This window comes from Malaclemys terrapin, chromosome 22, assembly GCF_027887155.1.
Source record: "Malaclemys terrapin pileata isolate rMalTer1 chromosome 22, rMalTer1.hap1, whole genome shotgun sequence".
NCBI lineage: Eukaryota > Metazoa > Chordata > Testudines > Emydidae > Malaclemys > Malaclemys terrapin.
Genome location: NC_071526.1, coordinates 13,115,424 through 13,141,914, shown reverse-complemented (window position 1 = coordinate 13,141,914; position 26,491 = coordinate 13,115,424). Strand labels below are relative to the sequence as shown.

The 26,491-nt window shown below is 50.3% G+C and overlaps 1 protein-coding gene across 2 annotated transcripts in view; it reads right to left on the bottom strand.

The window, feature by feature from the left end:
• Positions 1 to 25,138, bottom strand: part of FNDC5 (fibronectin type III domain containing 5) — a 40,015-nt gene extending 14,877 nt beyond the window's left edge. Inside the window, exons 1-2 of one of the 2 annotated variants that reach the window (XM_054011925.1) lie at positions 24,958 to 25,138; positions 14,390 to 14,769 (exon numbers count right to left, since the gene is read on the bottom strand). In XM_054011925.1, coding sequence (XP_053867900.1) covers positions 14,390 to 14,486 — 97 coding nt within the window. In that variant the 5' untranslated portion in view covers positions 14,487 to 14,769; positions 24,958 to 25,138. Of the gene's footprint in view, positions 1 to 14,389; positions 14,770 to 15,828; positions 15,905 to 24,957 lie in introns of those variants that run through there. The other variant, XM_054011926.1, reaches the window with a different exon arrangement.
• Positions 25,139 to 26,491: the final 1,353 nt, after the last annotated feature.

The window sequence follows — 26,491 nt, the reverse complement described above, 5'->3', positions numbered from 1 at the left end:
CCAGCAGCAAACAAAAATCCCTTTCATTATGGTCAGTAAATGAGCCCCTGGTTGGCAGCCTCATCAGAGCGGCCAAGGACAGGATGGGCCAGTGGCCAGTGCTCCTTTCTCACCCCTAGCCCAGTCCCTTCTGGACTCGGCTGAGGCAGCAAGAGAGGACTTTGGTCTCCAGGGATGTCAGTCCAGCCCTTTCCTCTATTACTTAAACCCCCTTTAAAAACCCAATTGCAAATCAGAGTAGGGTCTTATTTTAGTAAGGGGCAGTTTGCAGAGCTTCATACAGGGAAGGTCTGTGAGTCATGCCTGATGAATGTGCTAGAATGTATTGAGACTATGACTGAGCTGAGAGGTGGGGACAAGGGGGGTGCAGCAGACAAAACAGGCTCTGATTGCAGCATGGTAATGGTGCTTTGAGCGAGGTGTCTACCCCCTTCTAAACTACAGCCACGCAGCTAAATCCCTGCCCGTTGTGCTTTCCCAGATGTTGTTGAGAGAGGCTACCACAGCATGGGGTGATTTATACCGCCTGGGATTGGGAAGGTTATTGAAACAATCGAATTACAGAGAAACAGAGTGTGTGGGTAAAAGAGCATTCAGGATGGGGAGAAGGAATATGTGGGCGGCACCGACACTGGCATCTGAATCCAGCAGGGATATTAATGACCTTGAGGAAAGGATAATATCAAAAATGCCTAAATTTTCTGATGACATAAAACGTGGGGGAGGTGGGAAGAGCCAGCAGATACGGAGAAGGAGCGCAAACACCTTCAACATTAGTAGGTTAAATAAGGCTGCGAGATTGACACGTGATAGTGAAGTGCACTGCAAGGTTGCAGCCCGAATGTTTCCACAGAGACGGGAGCCTATAAAGCAGGAGTCACAATACAGACCAGGAGAGAGAGCAGGTGGGGAAGGGGATTAAGGATACTTCACTACCTCCAGCTGCACAATAGAAACCCCAAGAGACGGATGGTAAAGGGAGATGCACTAAAATCAAACGCAATGGGCTCGAGTCTGTTCTCCTTTTACCCCACTGTAAATCAGGAAGCACGCCTGAAATCAATGGAGTTAATCCAGGATAAGAGTGATGTGAGAGGAGAATTAGACCCAGCATTTGCAGAAATGTGAAGCGAGGCAAGTAAGTTCTCCACGGACAGAGCTGAGTGAATAATTTGCAACGAAGGTCCTGGAAGATCCAGGATGAGATTGGGACTCCCTGGAATCCATTTGCTGTTTGGATTTATTCCGTGAACTAACTTACTCTCTGGGTCGATCACACTTCCTTTGGAATTCCAGTTGCGTTGTGATTAGATAGATGAGATCCAGTTTCTGGTCTCTGAGTGGCTGTGTGTGAGCATTTTCAGCACAAATGCTTAGGTGGACACATCTAAATGATGAATTCCCTGATACCGTGCGTGCAGCTCTGAATTTTGCTTTCTGACAATGCTTATGTCAGTAAAACTCAAACCGTTACCAGAAAGTGACCCCAGAGGCAGAGGGGGTAATGTTCGTCTGAACTGATTGCAACATGCAGGCAGGATATCTGGGGAACATTCCATGCAACAGTCACCCAGCACTCCCCAGGCACATTAATTCCCGATGCACTAGGGAGGGCTGCATCAGCCTTTTAGTCAATAATAGACCATATGTTCCAGGGTTTGTGATTTAGCTATTTAACTTCATTCCAACTCATAGACCATAACCCCACCGGAGCAAATTCCTCTCAAAACTGAAAGAGCATCTGTTTGGCGGAGTTTGAGTTAGCGACATGCATGCACATGAAAAGCTGTTCTCCTTTTTGTGCAGGGGAACTCACGGCCCCATTTGTTTGGTTAAAATAAAATCATGCCGGTTTCTCACAGGCAATGGCTGCTGTGAAACAAACCATGATCACTCTTTTGTTTCTTCCAGCAGGGAGCTTTCACAAGGTGGACCCTAGCCCTGCATCCCCCAGGCGCTGTGTGTCATAGCCATACCTCACACCTGCATATTCTGGGCCCTTTTGGAGAACGCAGGGCATAGCCTTCTCCACGCAGCAAGGAGGCACAAGCCGTGAAGATTACCATGAATATGCTCTTTGCCTCTCATTAAATGCTCTGTTGATTATTAAGCAGCTTTTTTTCTTTAAAGAGAGAGAAAACATTTATGGCTTTGGACTGATTTGTCGCTGGCCTCTCATCTTACCACCAGCGGCTCCCGGTGTCAGGAGCAGGAGGCCTGTAGGATGGGAAGCTCCCTACCTGCCTGTTAGGTTGCTGTTGCACAGGGGTTGATATCACAGCCCTTGCTGGTGTCAACCAATAATCACCCAGCACATCTATTCGTTGGGGAGATTGAATAAAAACTACACCATGAATAGTATGTAGAGTACCCTGCCAATCCATACCCAGTGCTAGAGTGGTACCCAACCTATGCCTACTAGCTCATATCTATCTATGGATCTGTACCTAGAGGTACTCCTATGCCTATCCAATATCTGATCTATACCTAATACCCTATATATTATCACTATCGGATCTATATTCAATACCCTATGTACAGTATACCCATTATAGTACCTGACCTATGTCTGATTGACTATGCCTACCTCGTATCAGAGGGGGAGCCGTGTTAGTCTGAATCTGTAAAAAGCAACAGAGGGTCTTGTGGCACCTTTGAGACTAACAAAGTATGTTAGTATGAAGTATGCTCCCTATACTTCTGTTAGTCTCAAAGGTGCCACAGGACCCTCTGTTGCTTTATGCCTACCTCATACCTCCTATCTAGCATATCTGATCTATATTCAATGTCATCTCTATATATTATACAATATGTATATTTAGTGCTAGGTACAGTATAAAGTATATAATCTGTACTTAATAGCTTATGGCTCTCTAATACTTTAACTGAACCTAATGCCCTATTTATAAATGATACAGTGGAGCCGATACAAGAGACCATCCTTGTCAGCCAGCATCTTGCCTTTAGAGTCTGGCCTAGAGTAGCCTTGGATACTGTGAGTGTAGTTCTGCTCTATCAAACTGATTTTTCTTGGTCCCCTGGATAGTTGCTTAAGAAAGGTACCAGACCCACCCAAAGCCCTGTGCCTGCTGCCGCCTGCCCATGTAAGCTGAGAGCTCAATCAGGTATCCACTTCTGGCCTGGCCTCAGCTACGGGTCTCCCAGACACTCTTCTGTCTTCTCTCTGCCCTAAGCGGGGAGATGTCTTATGCCTACTTCAGCACAAGTTCCTGAAGGATTTCCCCCTCAGAGTCTGATCCCTTTGTCTTCAGCTTCGATCAGTTTCCATTCCATCTCAACCCATGCACTGCGATGCAACGGCAGCTTTCTGTAGTGTCACCCCCTCCTTAATGCCTGCTAAATTTCCTTGAGCCTAGGGTGACCAGACAGCAAATGTGAAAAATCAGGACAGGGGTGGGGGGTAATAGGAGCCTATATAAGAAAAAGACCCCAAAATCAGGACTGTCTCTATAAAATCAGGACAACTGGTCACCCTACTTGAGCCCTGGCTGCTAAAGTCATAGAGTGGGGTTTCCAACAGTTCCCAAGTGACTTAGAAGCACAAGTCTCACTGTAAATCAATGGTAGCTGCATTCCTACGCTGCTTTTGAAAATCCGACCTTCCACTAGCTTCCTTGCAAGGGAGACACCAGCACTTTTTGACCAAAGATCAGATGTGGTATGTTGGACTCTTTAGATGCTGGGTAAGAAATGTACAAAATAAGAATTGCGCTCTAGCCAGAAGACACAGGGGTTCATTTCTTAAAGCTCACACTTGCTTTCTGTAACGGGAGTTTTTGGAATAGGGATGTCTGCTTTTGGGAATTCCTAGCCTTCCTACAAGAGTCACAAAAGCGGTGTGAATTCCCAAGAGTTCACACACTGTGCAGTACTAGCCTCTCTAAGGGAAGGCAGGTTCAAACTGTTTACCGGCTCCTATGGGATCCACCCGAAGAAGGGAATAGGCCCCAACACAGTTAATAAACGAATCAGTCCCTTACTGTTCCTTGGATAGTATGTAGGTATTTCATTCCCATTGCACAGATGGACAAACTGAGGCAGATATTAAATGAGGTGCCCAAGGACACAAAGAGAGTCAGTGTTAGGGGCTCACTTTGCTCAGGAATTCCTGGCTCCTCTGCTTGAACCACAACTCTTGCTGTTGCAGATCTTTCTTTGGAAGCCACTCGCAGTTAGCAATGCCCCCTGTTTAGCAGTGAGCCTTTACTGTGCAGTTGAGAGTACAAGCGAATTTCGTGTCCCCTTGCCATGCAAGCTGCAGGAAGAAGTAATTAAACAATGGACGTGAGGATCTGTGGTACTATCACATCCTTTGAGGTCACTTCCACTGGCTGAGTCATCTGTTCAGAAGGTGGGTACAGTATTGGTGCCCCTTTCTAAGTTTAGTCTCCCCTGGTTTGGGGTGCAAAGGTGAGAAACCTCCCAAGCAATCTGTTTGCTTTGATCTCAGCTCCTTCCGAAGCTGCAACCAGGTCTGTGACTGTACGTGAAAGCAGATGGAGTAGAGTGAACTCTCTTCCCACTCTAACATGGCTTGCACGGGGACCACGGGTAATTTCTGAATTGCTTCGTTCCTATTCGGCAGGCAGCTCCTTTACTGCTGTGAAAGATTTAGGCCTCCGGCAAGAGCGCCAGGAACCTAAGCTACAGCCAAGGCTCTGAAATGGATCAATCTTTCCCATCACTACCTGGTCCCTTCATTGCATCCTTGAGCCCAAGCAGGACCTACCAGCTGTATGTCCTTTCCTAGGGGAAGCGGTAAATGTCAGGATTAAATCACCCTGGCTTTTTGTTCCCTCTGCCATGACCTTTACGGCAGAAGCAAGTGGCATAAGAACATGACCTGCAGGGGAAGGAGCTGTTGTTAAATCTTCTGAACAATGTTCTCTCCAAGGCACTGAAGCACACCCCCTCTCCCTTTGAGGGCAGTGGGGGTCCTTTCTCTCCAAAGCAGAGAGATGTGTGTGAAAGGAATTGCTTTAGTTCCATCTCAGAGCCCTTTCTTTGCTCTCACAGTGGGATTTTCTTCAGCAGGTATAATTGCTTGTCAACTTTATGGGGTATTTAGCAAGGGCTGAAGCAGTCTTCAGCTTTCTCGAGTGTTTTAATGATGGAAGCCTGCAGGGGCGTGGGAGGGAGCATGGACCCGTCCACCACAGCCATTCAGGCTCTGAGTCACATGAGAGAAATGAAATCAGACAGTTTCAAAGAACAAAAAGCCCAACTGGTGATTCTTTAGTGCTAGAAAGGAGTCAGTTATTTCCTGCAAACCACCCACCCCCTGACAAAATGCTACAGTCATGGTCCAAACTCCACAGCCCCCCCTCACCAACTCCATGGGGAGCCGTGATTATATGTGAAGGCATTGGACCAGATTCTCAGTTAGGACTAGGTCATTTTGTGCCATTCAGGCAGCACAAAGGAGCTGGATTCTGGCCATAACTGGCCAGATGAGAACTGCGCTGGTGGGAGGAGCTGGCAGAGCTGATCTTCAGCTGGTGTATAAGTTAAAGTAGCTTCTTAGCTGCAGTAACTCACCGCAGGGCTGCCATACACCCCCCCCAGTCCCTGATGCCCCCCAATCTCCTGAACTGAGTGGCTCAGTCGCAGGAGACACTCTTCCCCAGCATCTGGCTTGCAGAGTGCAATCAAGCAGATCCTTCTTTGAAGTGAGCATTGATAATGACTGAAGGATTGGGCCCTAGCCTAATGTTTCAGATCGTTATGCTCCAGTATTTGTTTAACCTGATTAAATCCTAGAGACGGAAAGCAATGGGGATGGTCTGGGTTTTAGTTTTGCAATCCGAGGGCCAGATCCGGGGGTCAATTTAATCCAGAGCCCACACACTCAGCATGTTTCGGGTAAAAAGTTCTGGTTTATGGCCCCTCTCTGTCTGCGGCTATGTATCATGAGAGAAATGTTCTTAGCAAGCTGGAGAGTGTAATAAACTACTTGCTCTTTTACATTTAGAGACCAGGGGACAAATAATCACAAGAGCCAAGACACTGATACAGAACAAGCTGATTATAGTGGTAGAATTACCAGCCCTTACTGATACACAAGTGACTCCACTGCCCTTTAATATTTACATGGTTGGAAAGGAATAGCATGTCTCTAATTAACTCCATATCTCACTTTTTTAATAACATGCACAGGGTCAGTTTCCATATTTTAGCAGTTGGATGCCAGCCCCGGATTCACTAGACTCCAACCTGCAGCAACTCCTCTTTGATTAGGTTAGGCCTCAGCTGGAGGACTGTGTCCAATTTTGGTCACCAATGTATAGAAAGGATGCAGAGAAACTGGAAAGGATCCAGAGGCGAGCAACAAAGCTGATCAGAGGGATGGAACACAAGCCATATGAGCAAAGGCTAAAGGAACTGGGTACGTTTAGTTTGGAAAAGAGGAGATTAAGGGGGGACATGACAACGGTCTTCAAATACTTGAATGGCTGCCATAAAAAAGATGGAGAAAAGTTGTTCTCTCTTGCAACAGAGGGCAGGAGAAGAGGCAGTGGGTTCAAACAACAGAATAGCACAGGGGTGGGCAACCTATGGCCCGCAAACCGCGTCTGGCCCGTCAGATCTTTTAATCCGGCCCTCGAGCTGCTGCCGGGGAGTGGGGTCAGAGGCTTGCCCCGCTCCGCCTGCCCAGCACTCCCCGGCCCCCAACTCACAGTTCCTCGAGGAGCACCATCTTCCCGCATGCAGAGCCAACAGTGCAGGCGCGACCGGCACCGCTTACCCATACTTCACCGCGCTATTTCTGGGATCAGAACCCCGCCCCTACGCAGCAGTGCTCCCAATCCCCTGTTTCCCCATCCTTGCGTCAACCTCCACCCAACGATCAAGGCCAGCAGCATTGCAGGATACAGCCCCTAATCGGAACCGCGAGCTCCTTCATCGACCAATTCCTGAGGCACCGCTCCTCCGAGAGACTCGCCTCATTCCTCATCAGCCTGTCATCACAGCCCAGACCCTCCCAGTCTCCTATGGCCCCCTCCCTCGAGACTCTCAACCGCCCGGGACCGCACCCATCCCAGCTAGGGTGCCTCCACCCTTGGCACTGCCTGGTAGGGCTGCCTTGATGTCACTGCTGGTAGGGCCCCTACGAGTCCCCGGTACTGCCCCTGTAGAGCCCCACCCCTCATGCCACACCCCATGAGTCCCCCTCCCCCCACCTCAGTAATTTCGTGAGCATTCATGGCCTGCCATACAATTTCCATACCCAGATGTGGCCCTTAGGCCAAAAAGTTTGCCCACCCCAGCACAGCAGATTTAGATTAAATCTCAGGAAAAGTTTCCTAACTGTAAGAACAATAGGACAGTGGAACAGACGCCTCGGGAGGTGGTGGAAGCTCCTTCACTGGAGATTTTCCAAAGGGGGCTGGAGCTATCTGTCTTGGAGGGTTTAGACACAACAAATCCTGCATCTTGTGAGGGGGTTAGACTAGATGACCCAACCATTACTGTCCCTTCTAACTCTATGAGTCTATGATGTCCTTCTATTTGGGGTGGATGCAGGTTATTGGCTCTGAAGACCTTTTCCTTTTTAGTAGTAGAGTCATAGAATATCAGGGTTGGAAGGGACCTCAGGAGGTCATCTAGTCCAACCCCCTGCTCAAAGCAGGACCAATCCCCAGACAGATTTTTACCAGCCACGTTAACCATTTTCATATTAAATTGGGTGTTTTCTTCCAATTAAATGATTCAAACTCTCCGTTCCAGAAGGTCAGTGCTATTTGGCAAAAGAGGTTAATTTGCACAGTCTACATCTGTGCTAGTCCAAAGCACATGCAGTGGTTTATGGGATCAGAATGGTCTCCTTTCTAACCCAGGAAAAAAACCTCCACCCATTCTTATTCCTTGCCCAGAGAAACCATTGTCCTTCCTGTGTAAACTCCCTGACCAGCTGCCACTGCAGAGGAAACTCAGCATCCAGGAGATTTGTCAGCTGAAAATAAGAGCATTTGACAGGCAGGGAGTGTTGCCTAATACAGTTACCCGATAGAATACAAGTCCGTGAGAAAAAGGATCTGGATTCTATTCTAGCTCTGCCTCTGAAGAATGGTGTCCTGGGGCAAACCACGTGGGGCTAGAGTTTCACATGCTCAGCACCCATGTTTGCATCCAGATTTTCAGAAGAGATCTGCTCCTCCTTAGGCACCTGAATAAAGACCAGATTTTTAGCTGTGCAGAGCTCCCAGCAGCCCACATTGTGCCATTTATGGCCAGGTTTTTCCAAAGAGAGCAGCACCCAATATGCTGAGCTCTTCTGAAAATCTGTCCCCAGTTGTGGGGATGCTGAGCCCTGCGGAACATTCTGACTGTGAACTTCTGTGTGCTTCTGTTTCCCCATCTGTAAAATGGGGATAATCCACCGGCCTCCCAAGGGGGTTGTGCCTAAAGATTATTTGAAATCCACTATAGAAGGGCAAAGACTTACATGACAAACATGAAAGCTTGTGCTCTAATGTAGTGTTTGGCTACTGTTGCTTCTTTCACATACTTTTTTGCCCCCATAAGAGCTAGTTAGGTTGGTTGGTTTGTTTTTTAATATACCTGTGATAGAAGATTTGTATCTTAGCACTTAAGATACAAATCACCCGGCGAGCATAGCAAACGCTCTGTGCTGCTACTGCACAACAAAGAATGGAAGTACTACAAGGCTGAGGTGTTCAAAGATACCTAGGGGATTTGGATATTCGGTCTCATTCATTTGAATGGGAAATCCTGATTCCTTAGGCAGCTTTGAAAACCTCAGCCTCAGGGTTCAAGTTGTCCGTTTGTGGTATATTCTCTCAAAGCATCTGCATAATTCCCAAGAAAGACCCCACCCTGCATTCCTTGCGCACCTAACTTGATTTTTGTAGTAGTTCCGAGTGAGCAAGCCATGCAGAATTGCCCTAAAATGGACACCACATGCAGTACTTATACAGATGAGTTTGTCCAGCAACTAGCACAATGGGGCCCTGGCCCATGCCCGGGGCTCCTAAGTGCTACTGCAATACAAATCATAAATAACAAACAACCAAATAAATAAATAATAGTAATTCCCAGATCACTGTAAGTGAACTAACCTAATCAACTAACATTTACAGCTAAACTGGACAAGGCACTAAAAGATGCATTGTAGGGAACATTGCTGCCCTGATCCTCAAAGCTGTGGACTGGGGCTGGGGGGGGCGGTCATAGGATTTCTCTGCCTCTGGCTTCTATTCTTTCAGCTTTGATTTGCTAAGAAGTAGCCAACTGGCATTTTTCAGCACATTTTCATGACGTCACAATTCAGTGTTCCATCACAACAACACTGAGCAGTTATGCAAATGGCACAGTCCGTTGGCCAATCACTTGTACGAACAATAACCAGCCCTGGGAAGTAGGTAAGACTTACGATTGTGGTTTGACAGATGGAGAAATAAAGACACGGGTTAAATGATTAGCCCAAGACCACACAGGGTATGTCTATACTGCAATTAAACACCCACGGCTGGCCCATGTGGGCTGACGGGACTTGGACTGCAGGGCTATAAAATTGCAGTGTAGACATTCGGGGTTGAGCTGAAGCCCAAGCTCTGGGACCCTCCCCCCTCGTACCTACACAATGAATGGTTATTCTGCAGCTACTTGATGTCAGTATCTGATGCATGATAGGGATCTTTTCTATATAGATCTGAAACAGGTTTGTTCCTCTATCAGCCACTCAGAGCTTCACTAAGCATATAAAATTTGCATGCTTCAGTTCTCAGTAAATGTATTCTTTTAACTGAATTATTCTTGTGTCAGGCATTAATTTGGCTTCTGGGTACTTCATGAAATAGGAGGTTTTTACTTGACAACCTGAACCAGTAGTAAAAGTACTGGGTCAAATTCAGCACCAAAGTGGGTGCAACTCCATTGAAGGTGCTTATGCAAGCAGTGATATCGTGTGTGTGTGTGTGTGTGTGTGTGTAAGAGGGGTTAATATGGGTGTGAACGGAGCCTGTCCGTCTGTGGAATGAATCCCCATTTGTCACATGTATGTTCTCAGAAAGAGGTGGTGCTTGGAACATATGAAAACCTTGGCTGCTTCGGATAATATGTTCCCTGCTTAGAGGCTGAGGTTAGAAATCTCGGCACTTCAATTAAATCTCATTCATGCCAAATGTAGAAATCAATAGAGTGCTTATGGAGTCCAACAGTTGGCCAGGAAACGCCAATGCAGCAATGAGATGGGGGCAGGCTCAGGTGGGTCGCTTTGCCATCTGTAATCTGACATGTCAGACTGCCAACCGCTTTCTAGTGCATTCCTCCTTTCACTGCTCACTTCAGGTTCTGATAATGGGCCTGACCCTGCAAGGTGCTGCGTGCCCTCGGCTCCCATTGGCTTCAGCGGGAGTTCGGAGTGCTCAGCACCTCACAGGATTGGGGCCGGTTACCAAGATCCACACCGGCCCTCAGTTGCATCTCTTCTGCCCCCTTGTAGTCAGTGGGGCTGCATGGGCAGACAAAAGCTTTTAGGAATAGCTAAAGGACGCTAAAAGTGTCTGGGGATGTTGAGGACACTGAGCTGCCTTGAAGCAGGAAGAGTGCCCAGAATCCAGCCAGATGTTCTTTGACAGGGGAAGTGGATGGCAAAGAGAGCCTGACGCCCTGAATTTACAGGACTTGGGGCCCTGTCCAGCTCCCATTGAAGTCAATGAAAGTTTTGCTATTGACTTCAGTAGGAGCAGGCCCTTAGTTACACTGCAGGGTGGCTCTGTGTAGCCCTCTGGGAAGTGCTGTATCTTTCCCCTCTGCCTCCTAGGGATAAACCGGACTTGAAATGCACTGTGTATAGCAGATGGCAGGAGAGCTGTTTGCACTGGGAAGTTGTAATGGCCTTGGCCTATTTTGAAGTCTTTTATCATCTTTGCATAGCGTCCCCCTGTTGCTCCGGCAGTCCATAATGGCAGCCCTATGACTCCATGTTCTGCACAGCTCACTTCCCTCTTTCATTACCTCTGAGTGATGAGGAACGGGCCGATGGCAGCTCAGGGACTAACAGGCCAGCCAGAGCAGACCATTCAGGTTCAAAGTTGAGTGCTGTTATGAAGCTAAAGCATATTTCAGACCCACTAAATGACTTAAATATTTTCTCAGTGATGCCCCTGTGCAGACAGCTATTGAAATTAGTTGGAGGGCTTTGCTAATGCAATTGCTGGCCTGAACCTGACAGCTGTCCAACAGCATTACAGTTCAGAGACTATTTTACACATCCACCTTTTCCTTTCAATACTATTCCTCTTTTCCAGTCATCTCTGCAGTTCTCCTCTTGCTGTAGCTTTCTGATCATACAACAAAATAGACCTGATTTGCAGAATGCCACATGCAAAGAACCCCCTACACAGACACACCTATGTGTGCATTACAGGGCCCCTGCCCCAGGCCATAACACACTATGCTTGATTGCTACATTAGCAGGGGATGTTTGCAATACTACTCTCCAGTCCTTTGCCAAGAAAGAGTGTTTTTAAATTGTCTGCATGAACCTGGACCCTGAGGACAGATTGCTTTTGTGTCCACATCCATTGGCAGGGCCTGGAATTGGCATTGCCATGAAGCCATTCCCAAAGGATTGTGCCAACCAGTTCCTGCCCATGTGAGGGGGTGAGGTATTTATACTAATTCAGAGAAACAAAATCCCTGTAATTTAACAAACGGCTCTCTTTTTTCACACAGGCATGCACACCCACACCCACCTCTTTCTCTTTGCTGAAGAACACATAGGATTTCACAGGGGATGTATTTTCTGAGGAGTGTTAGAATCCATAGGCTCACCTGACCGAGTAAACTCCGAACCCATTAATAAATATATGAACCCTCTACCTTTCTCTCACACCTTTCATCTGAGGATCTCAAAGCACTTTGCAGACAGTAATATGTTTATCTTTAGGAGTCTCCTGTGAGACAAGGAAATATCATCATCTCCATTTTACAGATGGAGAAGCCAAGGCTGGGGAGGAAGGATGATCTTGTGGTTATGGCTTGGGAAACGGAGGTTCAATTCCGAGCTGTCACAGACTCTCTGTGTGACCTTGGGTAAATCTCTTCATCTCTTTGTGGCCTCGGCTCCATTTCTGCAAAATGAGGATGGTGTGAGAACAAACCCAATAATGTCTGTGAAGGGCTCAGATACTGTGAGGACAGGGGCCATATCAATAGATGTCACAGAGGTGAAGTTAGTTGCTCAAGGTCAGAAAGCTGAAAATAGAACCCAGATCTCCTGCTTTCCTGGTCTGTGCTTTAACCACGAGATCATGCTGCTATCTTCATATACCTACCCCCTCTTCCAGTGACTCCTAGGCACTTTACAATACACAAAACAATGACAACAACAGACACAGTTAAAACAAACAAGCCAAAAAAAATTACGACAGGACAAAACCCCTTGTTTATTCCCAGTTGGCTGACTCAGGTGGCTCTCGGCTAAGAAGAAGGAGAGGAGATTGTCCCAGTTTACAAGAAACTGGGAAGGATATTTCAATTGCAAATGTCTTCATTGTGCTGTGTGTATTTTCCCCATTGTTTCATTCTCTTAGGAATATTTTTAATAAATCCCACCATGTCTCTCAGCCTCTAATTTGCAAAGTGGTAACTTCAGGATTTCAGTGTCTTCTGGCAACATGAACAACGGCCAAGGACAATTGTATCAAAACCAAAGGCACATTTTTGAGGTCACTTCTGTCCCAGCACAAATAGGACAAGGACACTCAGAACTACAGCCACTAACCAGTCTGGATTGGATACAGGAATTTTCACTTCCTGGAACTGGACGTCACCAATAAATGTGTACAGAATACTGGAGTGCAAGATCTTCTTGCAATCCGCATTTTGTAAATCAAGGCAGCTGTTTTGCCAATGCCATATTACCTGCAATGTAATGAGTGAGTGCGACAGTCCTTTGTATGAGTCAATAGAATCCTTTGATTGTGTCTGGACTTGTAACGATTCTTTTAAAATGTAACTGTGTGGTGTGTGGGCTGTACATATGAGGGTCCAGAGCAAAATGACACCTACAGGCCTGTTTATGGGGTGAAAACACAGAGAAAGCTCTGCAGAGAAGGGGGGTATATCTGAGGACACATCAGCCCTTTTAAAAAAATTAGAACTAATTATGTGGTGATCTCTTCCTTTCAGAAAGCTTCTTCCTCCACACCCCAAAGAAAACAGCCACTAAAAGCACTTCAGATAATAGGGGCCTGGTTATTATGTGGTCAAGGCACAATGTACCGCAGCAAGTAGCCAAAACAGCTTTTCTCATTCTCTTAAAGCCCATACGGCTTCCAGGAACCGGGGTGTCTTCAGAGCTCCTTGAATAGGCTGGTAGGTGTAGAGGGGAAGGAGCTACAGTTAACAGAGCATGACATGAACAAGGTGGACCTGGTTTTACCTTTTCGGTTGTGGTTCAGGCTGTTAATTGGAGAAGGCACCTTTCTTAGGGGAGATAACACTCTCCGCCGTGGCAGTGTCCTCACTAGTGAGTGTCCAAAGAATGGGTCCGACTTTCTGCACTTCTCTTATGACTGCTTCATGCCACATGGTTATTACTCTGACCTACATTTTCAAGAGACTAGTGACTTTGGGTGCCCAGTTTGAGACACATTAAAGGGCCCTGCTTTTCAGAAGGCAGGTGTTCAGCACGTGACTAAAAACCAGGCTCCTTTATGGGGTCACAAGTTGGGCCTCTAAAATCACTAGCCCTCAGCCCTTACTTGGCTGGGGCGGGGGAGAAGTCAGAGTCAGTGATAAATGAAAACTGTTTCCCATTCACACAGATATAGTCCTTGATCTCTAGTGCTCAGAGTAGCCCACACAGCATACCTCCTGCCCTCGCACACAGGATCCACACACACCCCCTGCAGACTCTGGACACGGCTTCATTTTCTCCTATGTTATTATTAAATCATCTTTTTAGTGAGTCTACCCAGCATCCCCTCCCCTCCAGCCCCAACCCGCTTCCCCCCACCCCCGCCCAGGCCCCACTTTCTCTGTCCAGGTTGGCAGGAGAAGGCCAGGAGTTGCTAGCTTGCCTGCGCTGTGTGTGCAAAGCAGTGAAGTTACACTTCAGTGACCTGGACCTGTCCCCAACTCCCATTCCAGGACAGTGAGTCACGGCACCACAGTGTCTCTCAAATGTGTTAACGCCCAGGAGGACCCTGGAGAACCCAGCACCCACTGGAAGTTTACGAGCATCTCTCTGCCGGGAAATGACACCTGCTTGGGGGGGAAGAGCTTTACAAAGGGCGCGGGGGCTTTGCAATTTCCAGCATGCACAGAGAAAAGCAGGAGACTCCGATGAGCCCCGCTAACCCCCCAGACTCCCCGCCAGGTATTGTCTGCTCCTTACCTGCCTCCACGAGGAACAGGCTGGCATAGCTAAAATAAAACAACAGGGCTGCGTTGATGTAGATGAAAAAGTGATCCATCCTCCAGAGCGGGTGCATCCTGCATCCCTGTGCCGACGGCTCAGGCCCCGGGCTCCAGCGGCCGCGCAGGGGGGACAGACCCTGCCGCACCGGTTCAGGGGGGGCAGCGGGAGCCCAGCGCCTCTTCCCGCAGACAGGGACCCGGCGCGGGCATCTCAGGACCGCGGACAGTTCCCCGGCGCTGCGGCTCCACGATCCATCGCTCCGCCCGGGGCGGGAGGGGGCTGCCTCGCTGCTCCGCCGCTCAGGGCTGGCTCCTGCCCTCCGGCTCCCGGGGCAGGGCGGCGGGGCGGCGGCCGGGCTGCGGGGAGGGAAGAGCGGAGGGGCTGAGCTCCATGGGGCTGCTACGCGCCGCGAGCCGCTGCTGCAGCGGGGGGACGTGCCCCGGCCGCCAGCTCCATTCATGGGAAAAGGCTCCCCCCCCCCAACCCGCTCCCAGCCCCGTCAGAGCGTCATCAGCAACCTGCCCGCCCCTCCCAGCCGCTGCTCGGACCCCCCGGCCAGCTCCGGGGGACCCGCTGCCCCTGCCCCGCAGCCGCCCCCCCCACCCCCCCCAGTCTCGGAGGCAGGAACCAGAAACAGCCTGGGCAAAAGATGAAGAGCCCCCCCCCCGAGCTCGCAGCCCGGCCCTCCGTGGGCTCGCAGCCTGGCTTCCCGTGGGCTCGCAGCCCGGGCCCCCCTCTGGGCTCGCAGCCCGGCCTCCCGTGGGCTCGCAGCCCGGGCCCCCCTCTGGGCTCGCAGCCCGCCCTCCCCAGGCTCGCAGCCCGGCCCCCCTCTGGGCTTGCAGCCCGCCGTCCCCCGGGCTCGCAGCCTGGCCCCGCTCTGGGCTTGCAGCCCGCCGTCCCCCAGGCTCGCAGCCCGGCCCCCCTCTGGGCTTGCAGCCCGCCCCCCCGGGCTCGCAGCCCGGCCCCCCTCTGGGCTCGCAGCCCGCCGCCCCCCCCGGCTCGCAGCCCGGCCCCCCTCTGGGCTTGCAGCCCGCCGTCCCCCAGGCTCGCAGCCCGGGCCCCCTCTGGGCTTGCAGCCCGCCGTCCCCCGGGCTCGCAGCCTGGCCCCGCTCTGGGCTTGCAGCCCGCCGTCCCCCAGGCTCGCAGCCCGGCCCCCCTCTGGGCTTGCAGCCCGACCCCCCGGGCTCGCAGCCCGGCCCCCCTCTGGGCTCGCAGCCCGCCGCCCCCCCCCGGCTCGCAGCCCGGCCCCCCTTTGGGCTCGCAGCCCGCCGCCCCCCGGACTCGCAGCCCGGCCCCCCGCAGGGCAATGCGATGGGAGCGAGCCGGAGTAATCACTTGTGTAATCACAGCCCTGCACAACCCGGGGATTAACCCCGCGGCGCTGGCTGCTTCCCAGTCTCCTCCCCAGGCTGCACCTAATTCTGGGGCTGGGGGCCCAGCGCGATGCTCCAGTCCAAGAAAGGTCAGTGCTCAGAGGGTCTGGAAAATTCTCCGGAAGGCTCCTGCTACTAACTGTGGTGTGTGGCTTAATCAGAGGACTGGAGGGTAGCTAATGGAACAGGGTTTTTTTAAAAAGCCTCTGGAGGATTCTGACAATGACAGACCAGCCTAACTTCATTACCAGGCAAATTGGTTGGAACTATAAGGAACAGAATGGCCAGACACATAGATGAACATGGTATGTTGGGGAGAAGTTCCCATGGCTTGTGTACAGGGAAATCATACCTCACCAATCTATTAGAATTCTTTGAGGAGGTCAACAAGCATGTGGACAAGGGTGAACCAATGAATACAGTGTACGTGGACTTTCAGAAAGCCTTTGGCAAGGTCCCTCAGTTAATGAGATATAAAAAACAAGGTCCTAACTAAGAAGAGGGGGGTTAATCCTGCTGTCCTGGCCAAATTCAGTTTGGGGTCACTACCTTCTGTCTCCTTAAACTTTCCCCTGCAGTGTCATTCAGGTGGGATATCCATTTCCCATCTTAAACTGCTGTGCCTAGTTAAGCAGATGTAGTGTTTCATCCCAGGGGTAGTTGCATTTAAGAGGTGGGTAAGGTGACCCCTGCCTATGGTTTGGAATGCAGTAAGAATGATTATGGATTTACCTCTACTATTTCCTGGTCTTTTCCCCTTTTCTGAGGACAGTTGGTGCAATCCGAATTTGTAATGAGGGAAATAATCAATTGCTGAGTCCCCTCCACCTGAATTTAGCCCAGAAAACTGTGACTCTACCAGAAATGTCTGGGCTTATGAAAACTTTATGATGACTATTCTCGCCATCCCAGTAGCAAAATCCTGCAGCACAATCAAGAATAACGCCAGCAAACTCTCTGTAAAGTAAACATAACCTTCCCCCAGCAGATGCCTAAAGCCATGGTCCAGAGCAGGGGAGTGGAACATCTACCTGAGAACTGCAAGTGAAGATGGACCAGCTGGTCTTTCTTTCCCTCCCCTGTTGGCCAGAAGAAGTAGAATTGTTTAGCCAGCTCCCAGCTGGCGTGTAAGCTCGACGTACTCTTCTCCTTGTGCTTTGGGGGATTGTTTGTGAGGGTACTGGGGAGATGGCTGGGTGCAGAATCAGCTATGGAGCTGAGCTGAGTAAATCAAATGGATACCATCCCCCCACCACCACACACACACTGGCATGACTGTGCCAGTCCTTCTCGCGGGCTTCATTTCACATATCATTTATTTCATGTACCATGGTCCTGTGGACTGGGCACCGGACTAGGAAGCTTCTATTTCAAGCTCTGCCATTCACCTGCTGCATGAACTTGGGCAAGTCACTCCCTCTCTGTGTGTCTCTGTTGCTCCTCCCACCCTTTGTCTTCTTGCCTGTTCAGACAGTAAGCCCTTTGGGGCAGGGGATGTCTCTTACTCTGTGTATGTACAGCACCTAGCACAATGGGGCCCCAATCTCGATTCAGGCCTCTGGGCACTACTCTAACCCAAATAACAATAATGAATTCCAAATCCATTCCTGGTGAAACTCCACAGACTCCAGCAGAGTTACACCAGAATTGCATTTGGCCTATTGTGGCACAAGTTGTTGCAATGGGATTTTCTGGCTTGCTCCTGTGCCCCCAATGGTTAGCTATAAGATGCCCTAGCACCTAGTGACGATTGGTGCGCAGTGGTGGTGACACTTTATTATCAAAGATTAATTTAGCCAATACAATTAGCTGGGCTCTAAATTCACAGCTTACGAGTATTAGATGCGACACTAGAATTAAATGTGCATTTAGGTTAATGAAGCTGGCAGCGTTCTGATTTATGGTAACTAGTTGACGGGAGCAGAGGCAATTTTCCAAACTTGTATAGAGCCTGTCAGCAATATGTCATTGAATAGGCAGATCCAGCGCTTGGCAGTTATGGCAGGTACTGTAGCAACCTCAGGAGGTTGACAAAAATGAATCCTTCAGACTCTGTTAATCTCATATGCTGAGCCCAGTTGAAGACAAGATTTACAGCCTGTAGCAGCAGGCATCCTAGAAAGAGGAGCAGACGTTCTGTTCATATTCATGTGGACCTGCAGGCTTTCAGACCCCAGCGTAATGTTGTCATGCCTGTGTGGGCAAGTGGTTATAAGTGGGGTGGTCAACACATGGTCTAATGCTGCTTATGGAGTTACCCAAAGTAGCCCTCTGGCCAGATTAATTTTCAGTGCAGAGTTGCAGCTTGCAGAGACTACAGGTCCCACCATGCAATGCTCCATCTTGGGCAGAAGCCAGACTGCACTGCATGCTGGGACTTGCAGGTTCTGTGGACCACATCTCTGGACAGCTGCAATCAGCGGCTTTCTATCTGTCTGTCTAAGGTAGGTATATATAGCACCAGTCACTACAATATCTTGACACTGTTGCAAATTAAATGTGGCTCTCAGGCTCCTGGCAAGTTGTCAGTCTAGACCTCTCTGTTAGATAAAGTTCACGTTATGGGCCAGTAGCTCTTCTCAGTTACACCCGTGCAATGGAGTTCCCCAGTGACAAGCAAACTGGGCCCTAAGAAAGCAAGTGTGCCACAGTCTCTGCTGCTTTCCTCCCTCTGCAGCCTTTCAGACTGGAGGTGAGAATTGCACTAGGGACTACATGTCTGGGAAAGATGCTACAAATAGCACTGTATTGCAATTCACCGTATTGGATTCGTATTTGTTATTTGTAATGAAATAGCATCTAGATTGGGCACAGTATGCTCGACACTATACGTGCACTTAGTAAGTGACAGTCCCTGCTTCAAAGAGCTTACAGTCTCCAGAGAGAAAAGGGAAAGTTATCCCCTTCCTACAGATGGGAAACCAAAGCACAGAGAGATTAAGTGATTTGCACAAAGTCTCTGGCAGAGCCAGGAAACAAACCCAGATCTCCTATCCCAGGCCATCGGACCATCCTTCCTCAACTTTAAATGATTATTTCCAATGCCTACTCCAAGCTTTGAGTCTGCATTCATTCACTAGCGCTGTACCCCGACAAGCAGCAACACTCACACCCCCTCCTCCTTTGGGAGCTGGGTTCTGCATGGGCGAGTCTCTCTCCACCTGGAAGGTTTGTGAAGGATCATATCCCAGAAGAGCCTTTAATCGCTGCAAGGAAACGTATCTCCCTGCACACACTCCTGTCTGATTCACAGCTGTGCAGAGGTGCTCGGCGCCTTTCAGAAGCTCTGAGGCTGATTGTGCTGCAATTACGCCTTTCATCTCCTGGCTGATAACAGATTAAACGTTCAGTGCTCCAGACAAAGAGAAGGCATTAAGGAAAGCAAGGAAGGGATGGCGGAAGAGAGTGAATGAATGTAAGACATGCCTGAGGGTCAATTTCTGACGGTGCTCCACTCAGTCTGGATGTGCTATATGTCCATTGTTACTCTTTAAGGGCCTCTGAGGGCTTCAACCCCTACTGAAGTCAATAGGGGTTGAGGGCACTTAGCCCCTGGCAGGATCAGTCTCTAAGAGAGAGATTTTTTATTACAAAGTGGTTCCCAAGGTTACCTGCTCCTTATAGATTAATTACAGTGTGACCCTGGTAGGACCACTGGCCTCTGAATTCCACCTGCTCCAATCTTTGCCCCTGCTAGAGATAAGGCACCCGACAAGATCACTGATGGTACATTAAACATACGTCCCAACAAATCCATAGCTGCTTAGGAATGTCAGAATTGTCACGATGCTGTGCACCACGACTGCTGGGAACTTGATGGCGATTGCTAGGACTAGTACTCAATGCCTTCACCCTGCACTGAAAGGACAGGCACCTGCCAAACAAGCTAAAGGAGAACATCCACACTCTGTTAGCAGTGCAGAGCCTATGACACACAGCTGCACAGTTTGGAATCTGTCCAGTCGTGGTTAGTGGTGTACACACACACACACACACACACACACACACACTCATTACACTACACGTTTATTTAAATCTAATTCTACCGAGATCTTTGTAAGCCTCATAATCTTGCACCTCCCCAGATCTCGCTCATGTGGACAGCAGCCTGACTAGAGAAAAAGTGCCTAGACCAGTGCTACTTGTGATCACCTCTTTATGCTCCCAGCTCCATTATCCATCCCAGAAGTAGCCCGAAGCCAAGCCACTTACTACCTCGCATTTCAATGTGTCATAGGAAAGACTGAAAGCATAATTAAAACCACCCCCAACTAGCGCTGACAATTAAAACTTAAAACCAATTTAGGTCACCCAGCACAATGTACGTCCAATATTTCTGACAGAAGCCCTTCAGTGGCCCGCCCACTGCCTCTCTTGAGGTGGAATTGTAAATCCAGTATTAATTGCAAGATGTATCTTTTGGATTCCTGTGATTGTCAGACAAAGCTTTTATATGACAGCTGAGCCGAATGGAAGCTTAGAACTCTGGTGTTTACCTAGTGACGAGTGAGCAGGGCTCAGTCAGGCACACCCAGGCATGGAAGATTCACAAGTGCGTAGGACCAGGAAGGCCGATGACTTATTCCAAAAGGTGAGTTCATGAGGATTCAAGCCAGGTTGGCATCGGGGTTTGGAAGGGCTGTGGCTACTTATTGCCACAGGTCAGGAGGAGAAAAATAACAACCCCAAATTGCATCATCAAAAGAAGGGCCTTACCTTGTAAACGCAGGCTGCTCCTTCTGCCTTGTGATCCACATCATTTTGCATGGATGATAGTGTAAAGGCACAGGGTCAGTAACAGCGCTGCAAGCCACACTGAGATCATAGGGATGGGACTGAAAGCATGGGCCCTCCCTTAGGCCCCAGTTCAGGAAGGTATTTAAGCATGCGCTTAACTTTAGGTGCCCAGGTAATCCCACTGAAGTCAATGAGAGTGTTCAGGCACTTAAGAGATAGGCACAGACTTAAGTGCCTTGCTGAATATGGGCCTTAAGCACCAATCGGTGAGAGTGAAGCTTGGCGAATCTGGCCATATAGTCTATGTGCTGAGTTTACTAGATTCCCCAGCGATGAGGGTACAGCGGAGTCTCATAGGCCGTTTTGGCAATCAGGAGTCCAGCCTTTCCAACTGCGTGGCCCAGAAGAGTAGATGTTTGGGGACCTCAGGTATGTGAGCTGGGCTCTGTGGGGAGGTGTGCCCAGTGCCCAAAGCCCGGCCCCATGCCAGGCGGCCAGGAGAAACAGCTGGGGCCCTCAGCAGAAGCGCTCATGTCAGGGCTCCCACGGATAGTCTCCGAGAGGCAGACAGATGGGGATCCTCCGGGCAGATGCGTTTGCGGGAAACTCGCAACACATGCACATGGTAGCAGCCCAGATCTGCCTTCTCAGGCAGATGGAGGGATCTAGCCCTGCCCTTCCTGGCTGTGTTAACAGAGAGCTGCAAAGGGGCTGAGATGAGGAGCTGGCAGAGCAGCTGATGAGTGGGTCTGGCAACAAGGACTCCAGATGGCAGCTGCTAAGGCTTCTGGTGAGAACCAGCTCAGCTGTCGTGTGGTTAAAAATGACCCATTTGCTCTCCCTAAGGCCCAACCACTGTCTGTCTGGTTCCCCTCTGTCTGGCAGACACCTCCCAAGAAGCTGTTCCCTGGCTGCTCAAAGGCTCCGTCAAATGTCTCTTTCCCTGCTGGTCCCCAATTGGAGTCTGTTGCCTCTGATCCGCGGAGCAGAACACCCTTTGTCCCAGTGATCAAGAAACAGAGAGGCCAAAATAGGTCAAACTCATCTGTGGTGTAACTCCACTGAAACCCTCCGGGGTGTAAATTCAGGGCAGAAGGTGATTAATTGAAGTCAGGGATTAATTTGATCCACTCCAGGGCTTTCTCCACCCCTTCCCTTGCCCTACCCCACCAAGTCCTGGATCACTTACTGACGGGCAGGAACGAATTTCTCAGCAACTGGTGTGGGGATCACAAGGGAACCGTGGTGGTCTTTATGCTTCTTCTATGTCACCTGTTTTGTGGGGGTGTGGGAAGCTCCTTATGGAAACCTTCTGAACCCTCTCCCTTTGGGACTGATTCTGTAATCGATCTCAGTGGGTTTCTCCAGAGGAAACAAGCAGATCTGCTGACCCACAGCTCCGTCACGGCACAGACAGCTCTGGGCTGTGTCATTAGGAATCATGGGAGTGTGTATAGGACAGGGCAGGAGACCAAGAATAATACTTGGTTCTTCTCCCTCAGACTACACCCAAAGGTCTTAACGCGCTTTGCAGACACCATGGATCAGCCCCAAGAACACCCCTGGAGGTGGGTTAGATTGTCCCCCTTGTACAAATGGGGAAACTGAGGCATGGAAAGGCACAATGACTTGTCTGAAGGCATGCCCTGAGTCAGCATGGCAGAGCTGGGACCTGATCCCAGATCTTCTGATTCTCAGTCTCATTCTTGGGGACCACATCTCCCAAAGGGTGGTGGAAGCTATTGGAGACCTAACTCCCTGGAATTTGTCATTGGACCCGATTTACAGAGGTGCAGCCTACCCACAATTCCAGTGGGGAGCTGTAAGAGCTTAGCACCTCTGTAAACCAGGGCCATCCCAGACCGTCCCCTAGAGCATGGCTCCCTCTGGTCCCCGGGCAGCTGGTGAGCCTAGATCTGCTCCCTCCAGCTCCTCCAAGGGGGCTGGGCTGCACGGTATCTGCTGGGAGCATCACAGGCACGCTTGAGTGCCAAGGCCACTTCATTATGACATTAAAAAGCGAGAGTAAATCATTTTTATGGTCTAAGACAATTAGGATCCTTGCCTTTTTGGCCCAGGCTGCCTCACACGCAGAGCATTAAAGAAATGGATGAAGTGCATGTAGATGGCACAGTTACTGTTCTCTCTGCTCATCACTGGGATCCTACGTTCAAATCCTGATTAGCCCAAAGGGGGTGAATGCCTCATCCTAAACCATCCTCCTGGGTATTTATCCGCATCACAAAACAAAGTGACAGGGACAGCAGACGCTGCGGCAGGTTGGGATGCATGGGCATTGGCAGAGCTGTGGGTGTGAGCCCGGGGCTGGAATATCACAGGGTGCTGCTGGCTGGGACTTAGGGGCATTGTCCAAGCCACGTGTCGGAGGTTCAAGACTAGAAGAGCAGGAGGACGTGCAGGTCAGGACCAAGCTGTGTTAGCAGAGCACTTGGAGGAGTCTTGCACAACAGCTGCGCGCTCCCTGGCTAGAACCAGCGCAGGTCTGGTAGCCCTTCACTTTGGTGAGCGCTAAATCCAGCTCCAGAAATCCAGTGAGAAAAATACCAAACCTGGAGGGACGTTGGCGAAAGGAAAGTGGGTTTAGCTTCGTGTCTTAACTATGCAATTGGCTGGCGCAGGCACAGGGAGGTTGCTGACACAAACATGATTTCCAGAGACACACATGTTCCCTCCCCGTCTGCGGGAAGGCTGAGTTCAGCCTGCGGGGGCTTATGAGAATTCACGACCGATTGTTCTCGGGAGATTGCAGAGAAAGAAGATGCTCTGAACACACAGCAACAGGCCCAGTCGCCCCCACCTCCTCCTGTCTCCCTTCCCTAACCACTGAGCAAGGAGCCTGCAGCCCCAGGACTGATAGCTCTGTCTCACAATGCAGTGAGGCACAATTAATCGAGACTTGAAGGCTGCCTCTACCATGGAGTGAACAGGACTGATACACACAACTGGCACTTCCCACTCGTCTCCTGGCAGTTTTATGATAATTGGAAGGAGAAACAGAAGTAATTAACAGGCGCCTGACACAGGGAGAATTAAATACTTGGGCCTTTTCCCCTTCAGTCATACTTAATCCTAAAGACTCAGTAGAATGTCCAACTCAAACAGCCCAGAGAAAGAAAGAACCGCTCTTCAGCCATCCTCCCCACTGTCTGCACAGCCACAGCCTACACACACACACACACACTCTGCATGCCACACCCACCCTGCACACACACACACACACACACACACACAGCCACCAGGCACACTCTGCTCAGACACCCAACCAGCACACTACACACCGTGCACACACTATCCCTACACACACACACACACACACACACACACTGCATGCCACACCCACCCTGCACACACACACACACCTCTATTCCGCATGTGCTCCCACCAGCCAGACCCTGCCCCCACCACACTACACACTACATATATCCTATGTACATACACCTCCCCCACAATCCTACATTTGCACACCCTGTATAAACACCCTTCCAGGCACATCCGGTGTATACACACACACCCTACGTCCACACACCCTGTACAATACACACACACACACCACATGGATCCACATGCACATAGCTTTGATCAACACTTACCAGGACCTAGCTCTGGAAGAGAATGAGCTTCCACAGAGCTCTGACAAGAGAGAACTGTCCCCATTCATTCATTCATTCATTCATTCATTCCAGCTAGAGGACTCAGAGAGCCCAGGCTGCCTGGCCAGGAGTCCCTGCATGACAGCTGCTCCCTGATCTACCAGCTGCTGGAGACATCTCTGCCCTTCCAAAGCCCTTGGAGAAGAACTGCTCTCAGAGGTCCTTCCCCCCCTTCTACAAGGGGGCATTGGGAGTGGAGGTGAAATGCTGGGGAAGAGGTTTTATTCCTCTGGTATTTCAGCTGCCTGGGGATTTCCCTTTATGTTTATGGCACCGGCTTTGGGGATGGGGATGAGTCTAATGCAGCCAGAGCTCCTTGGGCAGAGAGGCCAGGCCAGTTCCAGCTCGGGCCTGTTATACTAGAATGACTTCAGTAGAGTTACCCCAGCCCTGAACATGGCCCAGTGTTTTCATAGACTATCAGGGTTGGAAGGGACCTCAGGAGGTCATCTAGTCCAACCCCCTGCTCAAAGCAGGACCAATCCCCAGACAAACTTTTGCTCCAGATCCCTAAATGCCCCCTCAAGGATTGATCTCACAACCCTGGGTTTAGCAGGCCAATGCTCAAACCACTGAGCTAACCCTCCCCCTCCTTTAGCCCCAACACCTCATCAGTACAAGAGAAGAAGAGATGGGACATTACAGGAGAGGTCCCCCTGGCTCCTGGGGCTCCTCCATTCATCTCCTTCCCCCGGTTGTGGGAAGCGTATGCAGGCAAAGAGCAGAGAGAAAGGAGACCCCAGAGCTCCCAGTCCAGACTCACCTCCCTGCCTCTTCACACACCTGCTTTCAACAACACTGCTGAGCCTAGATTGTGCTGGTGGCTCTTCTGCCTTCCAGGTGGAGAAGGGAAGCTTGGCGGTCTCTGCCTCCCTCTTTTGCTGGCAGGGTCCCCCTGTCGCACCCAGAGCTGCTGGTCTCTATCCTGAGCTGCATTTCCTCTCATCCAGGGGCAAGCGGCACTGTGGGGGGCACGACTCCACCCTTGCTGACATTCCTCCCCGCCCCCTGCAAAGCCCAGCTGCCACTGCCCAGAAAGGAAAGTGACACCAGACACTTCCCTTGGAATGCCATGGGGCCTCCTGCTCAGCTGTCCTTTCCTTCACCAGGCCCTGAGCTCCCTCCGCCCCACACCGGCTCTCTGTGGGATCAGCTTTCCCGGGCCTGAGAGAGGAGGAGTGTTGGGGTAACAAGGGAGCTCTAAAAAAAAAAAAGAATCTGAGACTCCTAGGACAGACAAAGCAGGAGGGCTGGACAACACGTCTCCAACCAGCCCTACAAGAGGTTAGCAAGGGAACCACTGAGCTCCTGGCAAACCTCCGGGCCAGTTCAGGCCTATCTGGGGAACCCAGCAAAGACATCCAATAGGGCATCCCCAAACTGCAAGCCCCAAGACTCAGTGTGAGACAAACTCCTGTCCCAGGCATCTGGGCATGCTCAGTCCCAAAGGAAGCTGGTTCTAACAGAAGCAGACGAAAGGGAGCCCCAGATGGACAACTCCGCCGGGAAGGAGGTGGGGTGAAGTAGCACAGGCATCTGTGCTAAAAGCTCTACCCAACATTGTGATTTGTACAAGGGTTTGGGGTCAGAGCAAACGAGGAAACCCACAGTCAGATGCAAAGGGGTCTGGGATAGTCTGGGTGATTGGGCCAGCAGAGGTGAGGAGCCAAGGGAGGAACGCTTTCTCTAGGGATGCAGGAAGTTGGAGAGCACCAGAAGGCAAGAGGTTAAAGAAAAACGGGCTTGGCAATCTTTACCCTGCTGGAGGGGAGTAGCTGCTGTCAGGGTCGATATAGAGCTTCCATTTCTTTCAATAGGAGTTAGGTGCCTAAACACCTCAGGCTCTGGGCCTTCACTGTCTTGCAGGAGAGGCTCATGGTTTTAGCGCTGAAGGTCTCCGGTTCAAACCCTGCTCTGGGCCAGTCACACAAACCCCAGTAAACAGTACTGGCTACAGAATGCCCCAGGCTATGACTTGGTCTCTGTGATACAGCCTCCGGCGGGTAGAAAGCCAGGCAGATACTGAAGCAGGTAGGCCTGGGAACAGCGGGCCTTAGCTGAGTGCTGGGGCCAGAGATGGCTGTGACTGTGTGACAGGACGTGGGTGGAATAAGGCCAGCTGAGGAGGGAGCTGGGCTCTGTTCTAGCCAGGAGGGGAATTTTCCTGTTGCTGTGTGCCCCTCCCCTCCTCCCCCCACAAGGGCAGCTGTGTTGGGGTTTGATGGACTGATGCAGACACATGCCCACTCACATAGCCAGACTCCTGCCATCTGGAGAGAGCTGGGTTTCACTCGATG